Raw genomic sequence first — 22374 nt, forward strand, 5'->3', positions numbered from 1 at the left:
GGGGAATCTAGAACTAGGGGGCATAGTTTAAGAATAAGGGGTCGCCCATTTAGAACTGAGATGAGGAGCAGTTTCTTCTCTCAGAGCGTCGTGAATCTTCGGAATTCCCTACCTCAGAGAGCTGCGGAGACTGGGTCATTGAATATATTTAAGGTGGAGATAGACAGATTTTTGAACAATAAGGGAGTGAAGGGTTCTGGGGAGTGGGCAGGAAGTTGAGCTGAGCCCAAGATCAGATCAGCCATGATCTTATTAAATGGCGGAGCAGGCTCGAGGGGACAAATGGCCTACTCCTGCTCCTATTTCTTATGTTCTTATAACACGCCCGCTGGGGCTTAATCTTGCCAATCTCCTTCTTGTCCTACACACCCCTACTACCGCTGACCCCATGGACCGGGCCAACAATCAGCGACCCTCTCCGTATTTCCCCTCCACAATGTCCGTCCAGCTGCAAACAAGGCCCTTGCCATCCATGACCTTATCGTGGATCATTGCATTGGCATCTTGGCCTTGATGGAAACTTGGCACATGGTTGGTGCCATCTTGCCTTTTACTGAAACCTGCCTGCCCTAACTGTCGCAGTAACGGTGTGATCACCAAATTTCACCTTGAGCTATCCCCCAAACTGCCGTGGTACCTTCTCCTTTTTTGAGCATCTCGCCTCGTTCCACCCAACACGTCTCTCTTTATAAAATCCTTGCTCTCTACCGCCCACCAAAGCCCCACTCAAGTTGCTCACTGAGCTCAATAGAATTTAGAATTTTTTTTACAGTAGTCTTCTCTTCTAACAGTGAGCCAGAATCTTTACCTTTTCTATCTCCTGTCCTGCAGAGGGACGTACCTGAGATGGACAGTCGACCCCACTTGCAGTGATCTGCTCACTGCTTTCAAAATGTTCTGGCATTTTGCTACCAAACTCTTTTTGAAATGCTAAGTATTCCCGAGCAGGCCAGAGGTTTAACAACCAACCTGTATTTATATAGCGCCTTTAACGTAGTGAAACGTCCCAAGGCGCTTCACAGGAGTATTATGAGAAAAAAAATTGACACCGAGCCGCAGAAGTAGAAATTAGCGCAGGTGACCGAAAGCTTGGTCAAAGAAATAGGTTTTAAGGAGCGTCTTGAAGGAGGAAAGAGAGGTAGAGAGGCGGAGAGGTTAGACAGGGAGTTCCAGAGCTTGGAGCCTAGGAAACAGAAGGCACAGCCACCAATGGTGGAGCGATTCTAATCAGGGATGCTCAGGAGGGCAGAATTAGAGGAGCACAGATATCTCGGGGTGGGGAACGTCTTGGAACCAATGTCGGTCAGTGAGCACAGGGGTGATGGGTGAGCGGGACTTGGTGTGAGTTAGGACATGGGCAGCCGAGATTTAATTCATCTCTAGTTTACGGAGGGTAGAAAATGGGAGGCCAGCCAGGTGTGTGATGGAATAGTCAAGGTTACAGGTAACAAAGGCATGGATGAGGGCTTCAGCAGCGGATGAGCTGAGGCAAGGGTGGAGACGGGCGATGTTACAAAGGTGGAAATAGGCGGGCTTAGTTATGCTGCGGATATATGATCGGAAGCTCATTTCAGGGTCAAATATGACACCAAGGAATGCGAACAGTCTGGTTCAGCCTCAGAGACTGTGGAGGCATCGAGAGAAGTAGTAGTGAGGTACATTTGGCACTGCCACTAGGCCTCTTGCGTGCCATCAGCACGTATCGGGAAATTGCGGGTGCAATGCCCGTGATCTCCATCCATTGATTATGAAAGGCGCCTATTCTCCGTTCCGTATTGGCCCTGAGCGAGGTGCCACAGGGGTTTTCAAAATTTATTCTGAGCAACCCAGAGTGAGTAATATCTTTCCTTTCAAATTAATATCAATGAAATCCTGAAAGAATCATGGAATGATACAGCACCGAAGGAGGCCATTCGGCCCATCGTGCCTGAGCCAGCTCTTTGAAAGCTATTCAATACCAAAGTACAAATATGTAAGCATACATACAATGAGAAAATCCATAATGGGTTAATTAGCCTTCATAAGAACAAATTTCAAATGAATATAAAAGCACGATGAACAAAGTTCTGCTTTTTTTGTATGGTAAATTCAACCTGTTTCTGCTGCCTACAAACCTTTGTATAAGTTTGTACCTCAAGCAACAATAGCAATAACTTGGATTTGTACAGCCCCTGTAGCGTAGTAAAACATCCCAAGGCGCATCACAAGAGCGTAACCAGACAAAATTTGACACCGACGTACATTAAGGAGACATTAGCACAGGTGACCAGAAGCTTGGTCAAAGAGGTTGATTTTAAGAAGTCTCAGAGGAGGAGAGAGAGGCGGAGAGGTTTAGGGAGAAAATTCCAGAGGTTAGGGCCTAGGCTTGCTGAAGATACGGCCGCCAATGGTGGAGCGAAGGAAATTGGGGATTCGCAAGAGGCCAGATTGGAGGTACACAAAGATCTCATAAGAGCATAAGAAATAGGAGCAGGAGTCGGTCATTTGGCCCATCGAGCCCGCTCCGGCCATTTAATATGATCACGGCTGATCTGATCTTGGTCTCAGCTCCATTTCCCCACCCGCTCCCCATAACCCTTTACTCCCTTATCGCTCAAAAATCTGTCTATCTCGGCCTTAAATATATTCAATGACCCAGCCTGGGGCAGAGAATTCCATAGATTTAAAACCCTCAGAGAGAAGAAATTCCTCCTCATCTCAACGACAGCAAAGAATTACTAAAAAAGCAATAAAGAAAGGAAAAGATAGATTACGAAAGTAAACTTGCGCAAAACGTATAAACAGATAGTAAAAGCTTTTACCAATATATAAAACGGAAAAGAGTGACTAAAGTAAATGTTGGTCCCTGAGAAGATGAGAAGGGGAATTTAATAATGGGAAATGTGGAAATGGCTGAGACTGTAAACAATTATTTTGCTTCGGTCTTCACAGTGGAAGCCACAAAAACCATGCCAAAAATTGCTGGTCACGGGAATGACGGAAGGGAGGACCTTGAGATAATCACTATTACTAGGAGGGTAGTGCTGGACAGGCTAATGGGACTCAAGGTAGACAAATCCCCTGGTCCTGATGAAATGCATCCCAGGGTATTAAAACAGATGACTGAAGTTATAACAGATGCATTTGTTATAATCTACCAAAATTCTCTGGACTCTGGGGAGGTACCAGCGGATTGGAAAGCAGCTAATGTAACGCCTCTGTTTAAAAAAGGGGAGCAGACAAAAGGCAGGTAACTATAGGCCGGTTAGTTTAACATCTGTAGTGGGGAAAATGCTTGAAGCTATCATTAAGGAAGAAATAGCGGGACATCTAGATAGGAATAGTACAATCAAGCAGACGCAACATGGATTCATGAAGGGGAAATCATGTTTAACTAATTTACTGGAATTCTTTGAGGATATAACAAGCGTGGTGGATAGAGATGTACCGATGGATGTGGTGTATTTAGATTTCCAAAAGGCATTCAATAAGATGCCATACAAAAGGTTACTGCAGAAGATAAAGGTACGCGGAGTCAGAGGAAATGTATTAGCATGGATTGAGAATTGGCTGGCTAACAGAAATCAGAGAGTCGGGATAAATGGGTCCTTTTCGGGTTGCAAATCGGTGGTTAGTGGTGTGCCACAGGGATCGGTGCTGGGACCACAACTGTTTACAATATACATAGATGACCTGGAAGAGGGGACAGAGTGTAGTGTAACAAAATTTGCAGATGACACAAAGATTAGTGGGAAAGCGGGTTGTGTAGAGGACACAGAGAAGCTGCAAAGAGATTTAGATAGGTTAAGCGAATGGGCTAAGGTTTGGCAGATGGAATACAATTTCGGAAAATGTGAGGTCATCCACCTTGGAAAAAAAAACAGTAAAAGGGAATATTATTTGAATGGGGAGAAATTACAACACGCTGCGGTGCAGAGGGACCTGGGGGTCCTTGTGCATGAATCCCAAAAAGTTAGTTTGCAGGTGCAGCAGGTAATCAGGAAGGCGAATAAAATGTTGTCCTTCATTGCGAGAGGGATGGAGTACAAAAGCAGGGAGGTCCTGCTGCAACTGTACACGGTATTGGTGAGGCCGCACCTGGAGTACTGCGTGCAGTTTTGGTCACCTTACTTAAGGAAGGATATACTAGCTTTGGAGGGGATACAGAGACGATTCACTAGGCTGATTCCTGAGATGAGGGGGTTACCTTATGATGATAGATTGAGTAGACTGGGTCTTTACTCATTGGAATTCAGAAGGATGAGGGGTGATCTTACAGAAACATTTAAAATAATGAAAGGGATAGACAAGATAGAGACAGAGAGGTTGTTTCCATTGGTCGGGGAGACTAGAACTAGGGGGCACAGCCTCAAAATACGGGGGAGCCATTTAAAACCGAGTTGAGAAGGAATTTCTTCTCCCAGAGGGTTGTGAATCTGTGGAATTCTCTACCCAAGGAAGCAGTTAAGGCTAGCTCATTGAATGTATTTAAATCACAAATAAATAGATTTTTAACCAATAAGGGAATTAAGGGTTATGGGGAATGGGCGGGTGAGTGGAGCTGAGTCTACGGCCAGATCAGCCATAATCTTGTTGAATGGCGGAGCAGACTCGAGGGGCTAGATGGCCTACTCCTGTTCCTAATTCTTATGTTCTTATGTTCTCAGTTTTAAATGAGCAGCCCCTTATTCTGAGACTACGTCCTCTAGTTTTAGTTTACCCTATGAGTGGAAATATCCTCTCTGCATCTAATTTGTCGAGCCCCCTCATTATCTTATAAGTTTTGATAAGATCACCTCTCATTCTTCTGAACTCCAATGTATATAGGTCCAACCCACTCAACCTATCTTCATAAATCAACCCCCTCATCTCCGGAATCAACCTAGTGAACCTTCTCTGAACAGCCTCCAATGCAAGTATATCCTTCCTTAAATACAAAGACCAAAACTGTACACAGTACTCTAGGTGTGGCCTTACCAATACCATTGCTCGCATGTCAGACATGAGACTCCCAAAGCAAGCGCTCTACTCGGAACTCCTTCACGGCAAACGAGCCAAAGGTGGGCAGAGTAAACGTTACAAGGACACCCTCAAAGCCTCCCTGATAAAGTGCAACATCCCCACCGACACCTGGGAGTCCCTGGCCAAAGTGCAGGAAGTGCATCCGGGAGGGCGTTGAGCACCTTAAGTCTCATCGCCGAGAGCATGCAGAAATCAAGCGCAGGCAGCGGAAAGAGCGTGCGGCAAACCTGTCCCACCCACCCTTTCCTTCAACGACTATCTGTCCCACCAGTGACAGGGACTGGGCTCTCGTATTGGACTGTTCAGCCACTTAAGGACTAATTTTTAGAGTGGAAGCAAGTCTTCCGCGATTCCAAGGGACTGCCTATGATGATGATGATGGTTATCAATACCCTCTACAGTTGCAGCAGGATTTCTCTGCTTTATACTCTATCCCCCTTGCAATAAAGGCCAATATTCCGTCCTCGGACGGTTGAAGGACTGGAGGGGGTTACAGAGATAGGAAGGGGTGAGGCGATGGAAGGATTTGAACAGCAGGATGAACATTTTTAAATCGATGCGTTGCCCGAACGAGAACCAATGCAAGTCAGCGAGCACAGGGGTGATGAATGATCAGAAATTGATGCAACTTAGGAAGTGGGCAGCAGAGTTTTAAGTGAGCTCAAGTTTATGGCAGGTGGTAGATGGGAAGCCGGCCAGTCGAGCTAAAGCTAAGGCATTTGATCTCGTCCAAAACAAAAGCAAAATTCTGCGGATGCCGGAATCTGAAATTAAAACAGAGAATGCCGGAAATCTCAGCGGGTCAGGCAGCATCTGTGGAGAGAGAAACCGAGTTAACGTTTCTGGTAGGCGACCCTTCAGACTAGCACCGGGAATTTCCATGGGGTTTAGCCCGTGACTCTGGCACCTTAACTTTGAGGGCAATGCGGTTAATTTCCGCCGAATCCCCGCCAAGGTCGGCCAGCGGAGTGGGAGAATCCCTGAAGAAATTGTTGGGGCAGATTTGGACCGAACGCGCATATTGTTCCCAGCTCATTCGCGCTCCTTGATGTCGAGTTTTCCAGACACCCTTGCCCAAACTTTGTAGAATTAAACAGTAGGTGACACAAACACAATGGTAAGTGTCCAGGAAGAAACACAATCTTCACAATTGAACAAAGCCGTTCTTTTCACTCCAAAGGGAACAATGCCATGAATCAATTTGAAGAAACAATCAATTTGTTCTTTTAATAAAAGGCACAGAGTGAGCTTTTTAAATAAATGAACCTTTGTTACAGAGCTTCAAAAAATATTTCCTTAAGGATTCTACATGTGTCGTATTTTACAGTTTGACCGTTAATAATTTTAATTGTTTTCTTTATTAGAATGTTCAGTTGGTCGTGACAGAGCTCCATGGAGAGCAATGTTCATCCACAGAGATCTGCCATTCCCCCCAGCCCAGAATTGGACGCAATTCTCCAGTTGAGGCTGAACCAGTGTTTTATAAAGATGTAAGAAAAGCATTGAGCCAACTCCTTTGCTCAGATGTAAAGAGATTTTGCAAGTGTGTCGATTTATTTAAGACTGTTTTTTGGCTTCCTGCTGATTGCATATTTTGCTGAACCATTCAGCACATGGTGCTGACTAAAGCAGAGATCATAAATTTTCTATAAAGCCAGGATTCTGTCAAGTCCCTTATGGTGTTAATTATCATTTCCCACTTTAACATTTATCACTTGTGCACAAACTGCTTTTGGAAAGGTTTCCTCTGCAGATATTATATCTTTTCCCTCGCCGTTCCATTTTAATTTCACAACTGGGTAGGAAGTCTCAAAATGCAATAAATTGATGTTATACTCTGACATGATGGATTCTTTTCATTGACGTTTTGAAGCAATCAGTAATAGTCTCTCACTTTGTCCTGTGCTGCAATTATGCAATGATTTAAGTGGACCTCCTGTGGCATTGCTCATGGTAAACTGGGGAACAACAGGTAGCATGCAATGTATTATTCTGCTGCTAGGTGGCAGCTATGCAAGATCCTGCAAATCCCCTGGGAGGATAGACGCAGGCCAACATCCCCAACATTGAGGCACTGACCACACTTGATCAGCCCCACTGGGCAGACCACATCGTTCGCATGACAGACACGAGACTCCCTAAGCAAGCGCTCTACTCGGAACACCTTCACGGTAAATGAGCCAAAGGTGGGCAGAGGAAACATTACAAGGACACCCTCAAAGCCTCCCTGATAAAGTGCATCATCCCCACTGACACCTGGGAGTCCCCTGGCCAAAGACCGCCCTAAGTGGAAGAAGTGCATCCGGGAGGACGCTGAGCACCTCGAGTTTCATCGCCGAGAGCATGCAGAAACCAAGCGCAGGCAGCGGAAAGAGAGTGTGGCAAACCAGTCCCACCCACCCTTTCCCTCAACAACTATCTGTCCCACCTGTGACAGGGATTGTGGTTCTCGTTTTGGACTGTTCAGTCACCTAAGGACTCATTTTTAGAGTAGAAGTAAGTCTTCCTCAATTCTGAGGAACTGCCTATGATGATGGTAGTTATGTATAATCTAGCCTGTTCCTATAAAAGTTTGGAAGTTTCTTCCATAAACATAATGTAATGTATGCACCTTTGAGTATGCTCACAGGCTTATAGGGCTGTTGCATTGTGAGTGGCTTAGCCAGTCACGTGAGGTTCACAAGACTCAATAAAACCCCAGTCAGTTGGGTCTTTCATTCATGATGAGGTATGCAGTTGTGAGCCTGGTAATGTGTGGTGTGATTGTTAAACCTTTGCTATTAAACCAACTTCTTCTTAATAGCAATGTGTTGCTATGAATTCTTAAGCAAAGAACCCGTGAAGCAAGTACATTACTCATAAGAACATAAGAAATAGGAGCAGGAGTAGGCCATATGGCCCCTCGAGCCTGCTCCGCCATTCAATATGATCACGGCTGATCTGATCTTGGCCTGAACTCTACTTTCCATCCTGTTCCCCATAACCCTTGACTTCCCTCTAGTTCAAAAATCTGTCTATCTCAAGCCCCCTCAGAATCTTATACGTTTCAATAAGATCACCTCTCATTCATCTAAACTCCAATGAGTATAGGCCCAACCTGCTCAACCTGTCCTCATAAGACAACCCCTTCATCTCAGGAATCAACCTCGTGAACCTTCTCTGAACTGCCTCCAATGCAAGTATATCCCTCCTTAAATAAGGAGACCAAAACTGCACACAGTACTCCAGGTGTGGTCTCACGAACACCCTGTACAGTTGTAGCAAGACTTCCCTGCTTTTATACTCCATCCCCCTTGCAATAAAGGTCAACATTCCATTTGCCTTCCTAATTACTCAGTAGTTGATACTAGGTCAATTGTTAATTTTTTAATCTGAGATTGATAAATTGTTATTAACCAAAGCTTTAAGGGATGATGGGGCAAAGGAGGGTAAATGGAGTCAAGTCGCAGATCAGCCATGATCTAACTGAATGGCAGAAGAGGCTCGAGGGGCTAAATGGTCTACTCCTGTTCCTTTAATGTCACAGATTATTCCTGCAGGCTAATTGTTCTTAGACACATCTCGAGGTCAGTTAAAGTGCGAAAGAAGTTTCTATGAAGGGAGGAAAAGTCAGTGCACGGATCATCATCAAGCCACTCTCATGTGGCCTTCCCCCTCCAGCTTAAAATCCCACTGTGTGACATTAGTAACAAAAATGTTAATATGTTTGCATGAACTGCTTTTCTATACTATTTTATTGAAGCCATTGCATCTTCAGTGATAGGTTCTTCTTTCACCACCGTACCATGACCTCTGCAATTGCTCAAGGATCTATCCGTGACCTTCTCCTCATTCCCATCTGCTTGCTGCCCCACGGTGAGATTATCTGTAGGCATAGGGGCATCTTGTGCATGCATGCAGCTGACACCAGGCTCCAGCTCCTCACCCTCTCTTTTGACCCCACAATCGCCTTTGTGCTATCGAGGATGAATCACAACTTCCTTTAGATGTGTATTGGACAGCTGGCATTAGTTGTTTTCACCCACCACCATAAACGACGCTCCCTTGCACCAGCCCCCTCCTCAGCCACACAGTCAGACTGAAACAGGTCATGTGAAATGTTGGCACTGTTCAATCTAGCGTTAAGCTTCAAACCCCATTTCCAGCCAACCAAAATGTTTATTTTCCCCCCCGCATCATTGCATGCCTTGATCCCTCCCTCAGCCCTCCACAACTCAAAACCTTATTCGTGCTTTTTGGGGATATGTGCATTGTTGGAGAAGCAGGCATTTATTGCCCATCTCAAGTTGCCCTTGAGAAGATGGTAGTGGGCCTTCTTCTTGAACTTTTACAGTCCTTGTAGTGAAGGTGCTCTCTATGCTGTTAGATAGAGAGTTCCATCATTTAGATCCAGCTACGATGAAGTAACGGCAATATATGTCCAAGTGGGGATGGCATGTGACTTTTCGGAGAACTTGGAGGTGGTGGTGTTCCCTTACACCTGATGACCTTGTCCTTCTAGGTGGAGGAGGTCGTGGATCAACTCAAGATTAATCTAATGCCCCTTTTGCTAACACACCCCATCCCATAACCCCAACTTACCCTAAACAATGCTGCCCCCATCCCGTCACACTCATCCATCACCCCTGTTCTTGCTAACCTACAGTGGCTCCCTGACACATTAAATTTAAAATCCTTGAATTTACCTTCAAACCTCTTTATGACTGATTTCAACCCCTTGGACTTCTCAAAGATACTGAAAACTATGTAAACAGTAAAATGTAAAACTAAAAGCCTATAAAATAAAATATCCCGGCCAAGTTATTATTTAAATGGAGAAAGTGCTGCAGTATAACGTGACCTGGGGGTACTGTGCATGAAACACAAAAGGTTAGTATGCAGGTACAGCAAGTGATCAGGAAGGCCAATGGAATCTTGACCTTTATTGCAAAGGGGATGGAGTATACAAGCATGGAAGTCTTGCTACAGTTATACAGGGCCATACCTGGAATACTGCGTGCAGTTTTGGTTTCCATATTTACGAAAGGATATACTTGCTTTGGAGGCAGTTCAGAGCAGGTTCACTAGGTTGATTCCGGAGATAAGGGGTTTGACCTATGAGGAAAGATTGAGTAGTTTGGGCCACTACTCATTGGAATTCAGAAGAATGAGAGGTGATCTTATCGAAACGTATAAGATTATGAGGGGGCTTGACAAGGGGAGACTAGAACTAGGGAGCATAATCTTAGAATAAGGGGCCGCCCATTTAAAACTGAGATGAGGAAAAATTTCTTCTCTCAGAGGGTTGTAAATCTGTGGAATTCGCTGCCTCAGAGAGCTATGGAAGCTGGGACATTGAATAAATTTAAGACAGAGATAGACAGTTTCTTAAACGATAAGGGGATAAGGGGTTATGGGGAGTGGGCAGAGAAGAGGACCTGAGTCCATGATCGTATCAGCTATGATCGTATTGAATGGCGGAGCAGGCTCGAGGGGCCGTATGGCCTACTCCTGCTCCTATTTCTTATGTTTTTATGTTTTTATGTTGTTGATTTTAATTCACTAGAGTGAAATGGGACATGATCACACCCTCTCCCCCATATATCACACTCTCTCCCCCATATATCACACTCTCTCCCCCATATATCACACCCTCTCCCCCATATATCACACCCTCTCCACCACTAAACTAAAACTAGCAATACTATGTCATGAATAATCCAGCTGTACTCTATGATGCTTTATTAAACTTATTTCTGTTGTCTAAAGAAAGAAAGGATGAGCCTTTATATAGCCACAGGATAGAAGAATGTTTAACACGTTTATATAGCACCTTTCACAAACATAGGATGGCCCACAGCGCTTTACAGCCAATTAAGTACTTTTTGAAGTATAGTCACTGTTGTGATGTAGGAAATGTGGCAGCCAATTTGCGCACAGCAAGCTCCCACAAACAGTAATGTGATAATGACCAGATAAGCTGTTATTTTTTCGCGATGTTGGTTGAGGGATAAGTAATGTGTATGGTGACGTAAGTCGAGAGTGCTATCCGGGAGAAAATAAAACCTGCATCAATCACATAAATTCCTGGGAACATGGAGTTTTGTTCAAACTCTACACCCATGAGGTGTTACTGTAGCACTTACACTTTGTATTCTTAGATACTCCAACACCTTGAAGATGTATGTAATGTTTAGATAAAGGTGAAGGCATGTAGGATTGATTGAGTGTTGTGAGATGTGGCCAGTTAATCCACAGAAGGTGTTTAGTGTAAAATGGCAGCCTGTCAGTGAACATTATCTCCTTCGCTTTATGCCTGTTCTTATCGGGATCCTGGCAGTCAGACTAATGAAACAGATGTAGAATACCGGAGAAGGGGAGTGAGTAACGAGAGTGTTATCAGGCGGCTTGGCTAATGTCACACGCCTGCACAGCTAATGGACATCAACATGAACCGGATGAATTGAAGGTTTCTGGAAGGCCTTAATCAGGAAGTACATTCAAACATTGCTGTGTGGGCGAATATAGATTGTTCATGCTTGGTTTTCCTCCGCAGACAACAACAACATCAACAAGTTTTAATTATATAGCACCTTGAACATAGCAAAACGTCCCAAGCCGCTTCACAGTAGTGAGATAAGACAAAACAGATAAAGTTGACACCGAGCCACATAAGAAGAAATTACGGCAGATGACCAAAAATGTTGTCGAAGAGGTAGGTTTTAAGGAGCGTCTTAAGGAGGAAAGAGAGGTAGAGAGGCGGAGAGGTTTAGGCAGGGAGTTCCAGAGCTTGGGGCCTAAGCAACAGAAGGCACGGCCACCGATGGTTGAGCGATTATAATCAGGGATGCTCAAGAGGGCAGGATTTGAGAATCGCAGACATCTCGGGGGTTGTGGGGCTGAAAGAGATTACAGAGATCGGGAGGGGCGAGGCCATGGAGGGATTTGTAAACAAGGATGAGAATTTTTTTTTTTAAGTTGTATTTAGTGTCAGCTGTGGCCCAGTGGGCAGCACTCTCACCTCTGAGTCCGAAGGTTGTGGGTTCATGTCCAATGCCAGGGACTTGAGCACAAAAAAATCTAGGTTGACACTCCAGTGCAGTGCTGAGGGAGTGCCGCACTGTCAGAGAGGCTGTCTTTCGGGTGAGGCATTAAACTGAGGCCCCACCTGCTCTCTCAGGCGAACATAAAAAAAAAAGAACAGGGGCGTTATCCCTGTTGTCCTGCCCAATATTGATCCCTCAATCAACATAACAAAAAAACACATTATCTGGTCATTATCACATTGCTGTTTGTGGGAGCTTGCTGTGCACATGTTGGCTGCCGCGTTTCCCACATTACAACACTGACTGCACTCCAAAAGTACTACATTGGCTGTAAAGCGCTTTGAGACATCCGGTGCTTGTGAAAGGTGCTATAAAATGCAAGTCTTTCTTTCACATCAGTTCTCCATTTCACATTCTAATATTTAGTAAAAACTTCCAAAAAAAAAATCAAACCTCGATCTTCAATCTGATACAACGCTATTCCGAGAGCTTTATTCCATTTTTGGAGATTTTAGCAGAGGCAGTGAGAAGCGCAGAGACCCACCCATGTCTTGTCTGGTCTGCGGATAGCCCACCGTGTCAGCGTAAGTTGGAAACTATTGTTGGGTACACGAGCGGAAGAAAGCTGAACAAATTTGAATGGCATTGCTGTGTCCTTTAATGAACTGATCTAACCCGGGGCAGCAGCTTAGGTACTACAATCGGCCAGTGTGACGCACTCCAGCTTCCAACTACGATTACAGAGGAACTACACATATTGAGCTGTGTGTTGAGAAAGCTACTTACCACCATGTTATTGAGTGACACCCAGCAGTCCTCCGGGAAATCCTGCAGCATGGGTACCAGGAACTGGAGGCAGCCATCCCAGTGACACAGTAACAGCATCATCCCAATCAGGTTAACAATCCGCACCACCGCACTTGCCAGGTCGTAAGTCATGTGGAAGATCTATCCAATCAAAGATAATGGTATAATTTGTTAGCTTCTTTTGAGACCGGCCTTTATTGATCAGGAGATCAATGAATGGCAACATATTTGCAGAACAAACTCATTTCAGTGCAGGAGGCAATCCAACATCCCCTTTTTATTAAATTCACTTATGCGCTTCATTCAGCTCAGTCCGCTGCGATTCAGCACATGGGGACAGCAAAGTAGAACGACCTTCAGGGTTCAGAGGTGAAGGAATTTCAAGGCTGCCCTTGATAGATTGGAATATCTGACACTGCCGGTGACACCATTAACATTCCTTTGTGTTTAGCCCTCCGCGGTGACTCAGCCTTCCGTCATACTGTCACAGATACCCATGATATGCTGAGGGCTTTAGTTCATCTTTGGAGATTTTTAGCACAGGCGATGAGACACACAGAGACCAGTCAATGACTTATCCGGTGTAAGGACAGCCCACTATGTCGGCATAACCAGGCAACTTTGATTTTTTTAAATTCATTCACAGGATGTGGGCGTCGCTGGCAAGGCCGGCATTTATTGCCCGTCCCTAATTTCCCCTGAGAAGGTGGTGGTGAGCCGCCTTCTTGAACCGCTGCAGTTTTTCATAGCAGACAACTGAGAGGCTTGCTAGGCCATTTCAGAGGGGCAGTTAAGAGTCAACCACATTGTGTGGGGGTTGCAGTCACATATAGGCCAGACCGGGTAAGGGCGGTAGATTTCCTTCCCAAAAGGACATGAGTTATTTTACGACAATACAGTAGTTTCATGGTTTTTCCAGATTTATTTAATTAATTCAATTACTAGTCCATCAACATAACCACAAGCAGAAAAATGCTAAATGTGTATATATGGCATGTTTCTATCTGTTAAACAGTGGACAGAATGGTGTAAACACACCTCACTCATTGCCAACAGTCTACCCGAAAACATCTAGAATCATAAAATGATGCATCAACAAGGCCCCATCTGCCCTTACTGGTGGGTGTAATAGATCCCATTTCATTATTCGAAGAAGAGCGGGGGAGTTATCCCCGGTGTCCTGGGCCAATATTTAATCCTCCATCAATATCACTAAACCGATTATCCGGTCATTATCACATTGCTGTTTGTGGGAGCTTGCTGTGCGCAAATTGGCTGCCGCGTTTCCCACATTACAACAGTGGCTACACTCCAAAAGTACTTCATTGGCCGTAAAGCACTTTGGAACATCCTGAGGTCGAGAAAGGCGCCATAGAAATATGTCATCTTTTTTTTGTTTACGATGTGTTCGGGGGACACACAGGAAAAGGGGGCCATTCAGCCCCTTGATCCCTGTCCCGCCATTCAATGAGATCGTGGGTGATCTGCATCTTAACTTCGTCCACTTGCCTTGGCTCCATACCCTTTTATACCCTTGCCGAGCAAAACTCTTTCGATCTCAGATTTAAAATCAATGGCGTTGGAATTTGCAGTGGGTAACCACAGTGAATGAACGGTGGTCGCTGTTATTACCCCTTCGAAACTGACCGCAATTTCAGGATTTCGTGCTGGCACATCCTAACACAGAAATCCTGAATGTTGCGGTCTGTCTTTCACTGCTGCGCTGTGCCCTTCCCCCGCCCCCAATTCCGCCCCCCCCCGCCCCCTCCTCCCCCTCCCCCGCCCCCGCCACCACAGACGGCAATCAGCGTAATCTGTCAAATCAGGGAAACTGACAAATCTTAGGCTCTTGTGCAGTAATATGGCTGTTAAAGTTAATGGGGTAATGGATTAAGTGTAACTGGGGTTTTATCAGTGTATTGGCAGCTAAACAAACGTTATGGCCCCAAAAAATGAATCGTAATTTCATGGAGTGTCAAATTTTATCCATTTTAAGAAAAGTTAACATTGTTAGGAAACATTAAAAAAACAATGTAAATGTTTTATTCGTATTTATTTCAGGTTGACCTTTTTCCTCACGGGAGAGCCCCCCAATCTTTGCTTTTGCTCTCTGTAACATTTTTTAAAAGTTAGAATCAAAAGGAGATGATCCACTTCCTGGTTCGCGATCTGTGAGAATACTGCATTGTGATTGGCTGCTTGGTGTGTTGACGTCACCGCAGCTCGCGCGAGGGGATTCCCCACGAAGCGACACCGGTTTCAACGGCGCGTGCGAAAAGCCAAACTTCTCGCCACAGAGATGGCAAGCTCTGTGCGGCAAGGTTACCTCGGGGCCAGCGGCAAACACCTTTGCGTTGCCGCTGGCCGCAAATTTCGGGCCAGTAATTGAGCGAGCATCTGTTGCTTTTTGTTGGAGAGACTGCCACACAAATATGAAGGAGAAAAAATAACAAAGAATAAGGGGAAAATATTAAACAGCGTACTACAGCACGGAAAGTGACAAATCTCTTTCTGGATATTGTATTAAAATGTTATTTTACTAGCAGTTTATTTATTTATTCTGAATTTCTCGGTTGCGACAGAGATACCTCTGGCAGTTCTGCTCTTCCTGGCCATTGTTACTTTTCTGTCTAAATGATTGTGATGAAGCCACAGACTTCAGGTTCACTGCCTCTTCTGTTCCCTAACGTTGCTATAGAAACAGCAACAATACTTGGACAAATCGGAAAACACCACACACTTCATCCCTGCGGCAAATCACCATCTGATTTGCCTAATCCTTTTGATCTTGCCAAATAAACAAAAACTTTTTCATAGACCGTATCTTTTGCAACCTCAAATCAACGTACTTTACTTATTACAGTGCAATGCTTCTGTCAAATTGTCTGAATATTTTGGCGAATGCCTTTTTCACAAGCCAATGCGGATTCAGAGGGGATTGACAGGGTAGACGCAGGAAGGATATCTCCCCTCGTGGGGGAATCTAGAACTGGGGGAGCATACTTTCAGAATAAGGGGCCCCCATTTAAAATGGAAATGAGGAGGAATTTCTTCTCTCACAGGGTCGTAAATCTGTGGAATTCTCTGCCCAGAGAGCTGTGGAGGCTGGGTCATTGAATATATTTAAGGCGGAGATAGACAGATTTTTGAATGATAAGGGAGTCAATGGTTATGGGGAGTTGCGGCCATGATCAGATAAGCCATGATCTTATTGAATGGCGGAGCAAGATCGAGGGACCAAATGGCTGACTCCTGCTCCTATTTCTTATGCTCTAACCTTGAGAACGTGATAGTCAGAGTAGGAATCGCAGGATAGTGCAGATGAATACGTGGCTTGAGCAGTGGTGCAACAGGGAGGGATTCAAATTCCTGGGGCATTGGAACCGGTTCTGGGGGAGGTGGGACCAGTACAAACCGGACGGTCTGCACCTGGGCGGACCGGAACCAATGTCCTAGGGGGAGTGTTTGCTAGTGCTGTTGGGGAGGATTTAAACTGATATGGCAGGGGGATGGGAACCAATGCAGGGAGACAGAGGGAAACAAAAAGGAGGCAAAAGCAAAAGACAGAAAGGAGATGAGGAAAAGTGGAGGGCAGAGAAATCAAAGGCAAAGAACAAAAAGGGCCACTGTACAGCAAAATTCTAAAAGGACAAAGGGTGTTAAAAGAACAAGCCTGAAGGCTTTGTGTCTTAATGCAAGGAGTATCCGCAATAAAGTGGATGAATTAACTGTGCAAATAGATGTTAACAAATATGATGTGATTGGGATTACGGAGACGTGGCTCCAGGATGATCAGGGCTGGGAACTCAACATCCAGGGGTATTCAACATTCAGGAAAGATAGAATAAAAGGAAAAGGAGGTGGGGTAGCATTGCTGGTTAAGGAGCAAATTAAGGCAATAGTTCGGAAGGACATTAGCTTGGATGATGTGGAATCTATATGGGTAGAGCTGCAGAATACCAAAGGACAAAAAACGTTAGTGGGAGTTGTGTACAGACCTCCAAACAGTAGTAGTGATGTTGGGGAGGGCATCAAACATGAAATTAGGGGTGCATACAATAAAGGTGCAGCAGTTATAATGGGTGACTTTAATATGCACATAGATTGGGTTAACCAAACTGGAAGCAATACGGTAGAGGAGGATTTCCTGGAGTGCATAAGGGATGGTTTTTTAGACCAATATGTCGAGGAACCAACTAGGGGGGAGGCCATCTTAGACTGGGTGTTGTGTAATGAGAGAGGATTAATTAGCAATCTCGTTGTGCGAGGCCCCTTGGGGAAGAGTGACCATAATATGGTGGAATTCTGCATTAGGATGGAGAATGAAACAGTTAATTCAGAGACCATGGTCCAGAACTTAAAGAAGGGTAACTTTGAAGGTATGAGGCGTGAATTGGCTAGGATAGATTGGCGAATGATACTGAAGGGGTTAACTGTGGATGGGCAATGGCAGACATTTAGAGACCGCATGGATGAACTACAACAATTGTACATTCCTGTCTGTCGTAAAAATAAAAAAGGGAAGGTGGCTCAACCGTGGCTATCAAGGGAAATCAGGGATAGCATTAAAGCCAAGGAAGTGGCATACAAATTGGCCAGAAATAGCAGAGAACCCAGGGACTGGGAGAAATTTAGAACTCAGCAGAGGAGGACAAAGGGTTTGATTAGGGCAGGGAAAATGAAGTAGAGAAGAAGCTTGCAGGGAACATTAAGACGGATTGCAAAAGTTTCTATAGATATGTAAAGAGAAAAAGGTTAGTAAAGACAAACGTAGGTCCCCTGCAGTCAGAATCAGGGGAAGTCATAACGGGGAACAAGGAAATGGCGGACCAATTGAACAAGTACTTTGGTTCGGTATTCACTGAGGAGGACACAAACAACCTTCCGGATATAAAAGGGGTCGGAGGGTCTAGTAAGGAGGAGGAACTGAGGGAAATCCTTATTAGTCGGGAAATTGTGTTGGGGAAATTGATGGGATTGAAGGCCGATAAATCCCCAGGGCCTGATGGACTGCATCCCAGAGTACTTAAGGAGGTGGCCTTGGAAATAGTGGATGCATTGACAGTCATTTTCCAACATTCCATTGACTCTGGATCAGTTCCTATGGAGTGGAGGGTAGCCAATGTAACCCCACTTTTTAAAAAAGGAGGGAGAGAGAAAACAGGGAATTACAGACCGGTCAGCCTGACATCGGTAGTGGGTAAAATGATGGAATCAATTATTAAGGATGTCATAGCAGTGCATTTGGAAAGAGGCAATATGATAGGTCCAAGTCAGCATGGATTTGTGAAAGGGAAATCATGCTTGACAAATCTTCTGGAATTTTTTGAGGATGTTTCCAGTAGAGTGGACAAGGGAGAACCAGTTGATGTGGTATATTTGGACTTTCAGAAGGCTTTCGACAAGGTCCCACACAAGAGATTAATGTGCAAAGTTAAAGCACATGGGATTGGGGGTAGTGTGCTGACATGGATTGAGAACTGGTTGTCAGACAGGAAGCAAAGAGTAGGAGTAAATGGGGACTTTTCAGAATGGCAGGCAGTGACTAGTGGGGTACCGCAAGGTTCTGTGCTGGGGCCCCAGCTGTTTACACTGTACATTAATGATTTAGACGAGGGGATTAAATGTAGTATCTCCAAATTTGCGGATGACACTAAGTTGGGTGGCAGTGTGAGCTGCAAGGAGGATTCTATGAGGCTGCAGAGCGACTTGGATAGGTTAGGTGAGTGGGAAAATGCATGGCAGATGAAGTATAATGTGGATAAATGTGAGGTTATCCACTTTGGTGGTAAAAACAGAGAGACAGACTATTATCTGAATGGTGACAGATTAGGAAAAGGGCAGGTGCAAAGAGACCTGGGTGTCATGGTACATCAGTCATTGAAGGTTGGCATGCAGGTACAGCAGGCGGTTAAGAAAGCAAATGGCATGTTGGTCTTCATAGCGAGGGGATTTGAGTACAAGGGCAGGGAGGTGTTGCTACAATTGTACAGGGCCTTGGTGAGGCCACACCTGGAGTATTGTGTACAGTTTTGGTCTCCTAACCTGAGGAAGGACATTCTTGCTATTGAGGGAGTGCAGCGAAGGTTCACCAGACTGATTCCCGGGATGGCAGGACTGACCTATCAAGAAAGACTGGATCAACTGGGCTTGTATTCACTGGAGTTCAGAAGAATGAGAGGGGACCTCATAGAAACGTTTAAAATTCTGACGGGGTTAGACAGGTTAGATGCAGGAAGAATGTTCCCAATGTTGGAGAAGTCCAGAACCAGGGGACACAGTCTAAGGATAAGGGGGAAGCCATTTAGGACCGAGATGAGGAGGAATTTCTTCACCCAGAGAGTGGTGAACCTGTGGAATTCTCTACCACAGAAAGTTGTTGAGGCCAATTCACTAAATATATTCAAAAAGGAGTTAGATGAAGTCCTTACTACTAGGGGAATCAAGGGGTATGGTGAGAAAGCAGGAATGGGGTACTGAAGTTGCATGTTCAGCCATGAACTCATTGAATGGCGGTGCAGGCTAGAAGGGCCGAATGGCCTACTCCTGCACCTATTTTCTATGTTTCTATGTTTCTATGTTCCAAGACGCTTCACGGGAGAGTTATCAAACACAATTTGACACCGAACCACATCAGGAGATTTTGGCACAGTTAAACAAACGCTTGGTCAAAGAGGTAGGTTTTAAGGAGGAGAGAGAGGTAGAGAGGTGGAGAGGTTTAAGGAGGGAGCTCCAGAGCTTGGGGCCCAGGCAGCTGAAAGCACGGCCACCGATGGCGGTACAAAGAAAATGAGAGAAGCACAAGAGGTGCGAATTGGAGGAGCGCGGAGATCTCGGAGGCTTGGAGGGCTGAAAGAGGTTGCAGAGATAGGGAAGGGGCTGAGGCCGTGGAAGGATTGGAAAACAAGGATGGGAATTTTAAAATCGAAGCGTCCCCCTAGAGGCCAGAATTGGCCGGAAGGGACCCAAAAACACAATAATGGGCAAAAACAAAGAGGGTACAGGTACTGGGAGCATTGAGTGGGGTGCTGTAGTTCAGCAGATCAGACTGTCACCTATGGAATGAAAGTTCAAATATAATCCTGACTGATTGGATGACGTTGTCACCTCGTTCCGAGCGAATAACATGAAAATATATTTGGAAAATTTGGAGACGTATTTTAGTGGCTATTGGTCAACGGCACAAAACTAGCTACAAAACAGCAAAAATTGGCAGTGAATTGACACTCTCACTCAAAGAGCTACAAGTGTGGCTGCTGCAGGAACTGATATAGGATACTATTACCGTCAGGACAGATTAGATAAATTGCTTGCTCTGCTGGCTCTCAGGAGGCTAAATGGAGCTCTGCCTGTCCATTGCTAGTTGATATCATTAAACTGATGATCCTTCTTAGAGACAAAAGATGGCTGGAGTTTGAAAATTGGAAATATCAAACTGTCCGGTAATGGAGGGTGAGTTGAATTTGGGTTTAAAGCACATTGGGGAAGAATTTCTGAGTGACGAACATGTTTTAATAGCGATACTAACCGGAGCAAACTTTTATCATGTCGCTATTGTGTTCAGTTTTGGTCTCCTAATCTGAGGAAGGACGTTCTTGCTACTGAGGGAGTGCAGCGAAGGTTCACCAGACTGATTCCCGGGATGGCAGGACTGACATATAAGGAGAGACTGGATCAACTGGGCCTTTATACACTGGAGTTTAGAAGGATGAGAGGGGATCTCATAGAAACTTACAAGATTCTGACGGGACTGGACAAGTTAGATGCGGGAAGATTGTTCCCGATGTTGGGGAAGTCCAGAACCAGGGGACACAGTCTTAGGATAAGGGGTACGCCATTTAAGACTGAGATGAGGAGAAACTTCTTCACTCAGAGAGTTATTAACTGTGGAATTCCCTACCGCATAGAGTTGTTGATGCCAGTTCATTGGATATATTCAAGATGGAGTTAGCCCTTATGGCTAAAGGGATCAAGGGGTATGGAGAGAAAGCAGGAAAGGGGTACTGAGGGAATGATCAGCCATGATCTTATTGAATGGTGGTGCAGGCTCAATGGACTGAATGGCCTACTCCTGTACCTATTTTCTATGTTTCTATACTTCTATGTTACACACTATACGCATTGACGACGAGATTCAACACCGCCTCCAGTGCGCCAGTGCAGCCTTTGGCCACCTGAGGAAAAGAGTGTTCGAATACTAGGCTCTCAAATCTGCCACCAAGCTCATGGTCTACAGGTTGCAGTAATACCCGCCCTCCTGTATGGCTCAGAGACATGGACCATATACAGTAGACACCTCAAGTCACTGGAGAAATACCACCAACGATGTCTCCGCAAGATCCTACAAATCCCCTGTGAGAACAGACACACCAACCTCGTCCAGGCCAACATCCCCAGCATTGAAGCACTGACCACACTTGATCAGCTCCATTGGGCAGGCCACATTGTCTGCATTCCCAAAGCAAGCGCTCTACTCGGAACTCCTTCATGGCAAACCAGCTAAAAGTGGTCAGAGGAAACGTTACAAGGGCACCCTCAAAGCCTCCCTGATAAAATACAACATCCCTACTGACACCTGGGAGTCCCTGGCCAAAGACCGCCCTAAGTGGAGGAAGTGCACCTCAAGTCTTATCGCCGAGAGCATGCAGAAAACAAGCGCAGGCAGCGGAAAGTGCGTGCGGCAAACCAGTCCCACCCACCCTTTCCTTCAACGACTGTCTGTCCCACCTGTGACAGGGACTGTGGCTCTCGTATTGGACTGTTCAGTCACCTAAGAACTCATTTTTAGAGTGGAAGCAAGTCTTCCTCGATTCCGAGGGACTGCCTATGATGATGACGATGATGATGAATAGCGATAATAACCGGAGCAAACCTTTATCATGTCGCTACAGGCAGTGACCACAGCTAGTCTTATTGAGATACTTCAAAGGGAGCTTTACCATGCAGCTGGGCAGTACTACACGTCTTGGATAATCTTGCCACTGGACCAAGACCTAGCTCTGTCAAGCCCGTGTGGTGGCTGGTGTGCAATGGCCACTACACGTTAAAAAAATCCACGCACAGGCATCTTCCACCCTTCAATGTGTAGTTCAGGACCTGGAATATTAGCTCCCTCATTGAAACACCTGTGAACTCATCCTTGGTTGGCACAGAAGCAAGTCATCCTCGATACGAGGGACCGCCTATGATGATGACCTGATCTGCGAGTGCGCGGGAGTTGGCAATGAAAGGGGTAAAGGTTTCCACGATTCCTCGGTGCGGAATCTTATCTGCTGGCACCGCATATGACTTATGAGGAAAGGTTGAGTAGGTTGGGCCTCTACTCATTGGAATTCAGAAGAATGAGAGATGATCTTTTCGAGATGTATAAAATTATGAGGGGGCTTGACAAGGTGGATGCAGAGAGGATGTTTCCACAGATGGGGGAGACTAGAACTAGAGGGCACGATCTTAGAATAAGGGGCCACCCATTTAAAACTGAGATGAGGAGAAATTTCTTCTCTCAGAGGGTTGTAAATCTGTGGAATTCGCTGCCTCAGAG

At 45.3% G+C, this 22374-nt stretch overlaps 1 protein-coding gene across 1 annotated transcript in view; it reads right to left on the reverse strand.

The window, feature by feature from the left end:
• LOC139233720 (potassium/sodium hyperpolarization-activated cyclic nucleotide-gated channel 3-like) overlaps positions 1–22374 on the reverse strand; it is a 350402-nt gene that overhangs the window by 222181 nt on the left and 105847 nt on the right. Inside the window, exon 3 of the mRNA XM_070864182.1 lies at positions 12813–12974. Within this exon, the coding sequence (XP_070720283.1) occupies positions 12813–12974 (162 nt within the window). The remainder of the gene's footprint in view (positions 1–12812; positions 12975–22374) is intronic.

This window comes from Pristiophorus japonicus, chromosome 21 (assembly GCF_044704955.1).
Source record: "Pristiophorus japonicus isolate sPriJap1 chromosome 21, sPriJap1.hap1, whole genome shotgun sequence".
Lineage (NCBI taxonomy): Eukaryota > Metazoa > Chordata > Chondrichthyes > Pristiophoridae > Pristiophorus > Pristiophorus japonicus.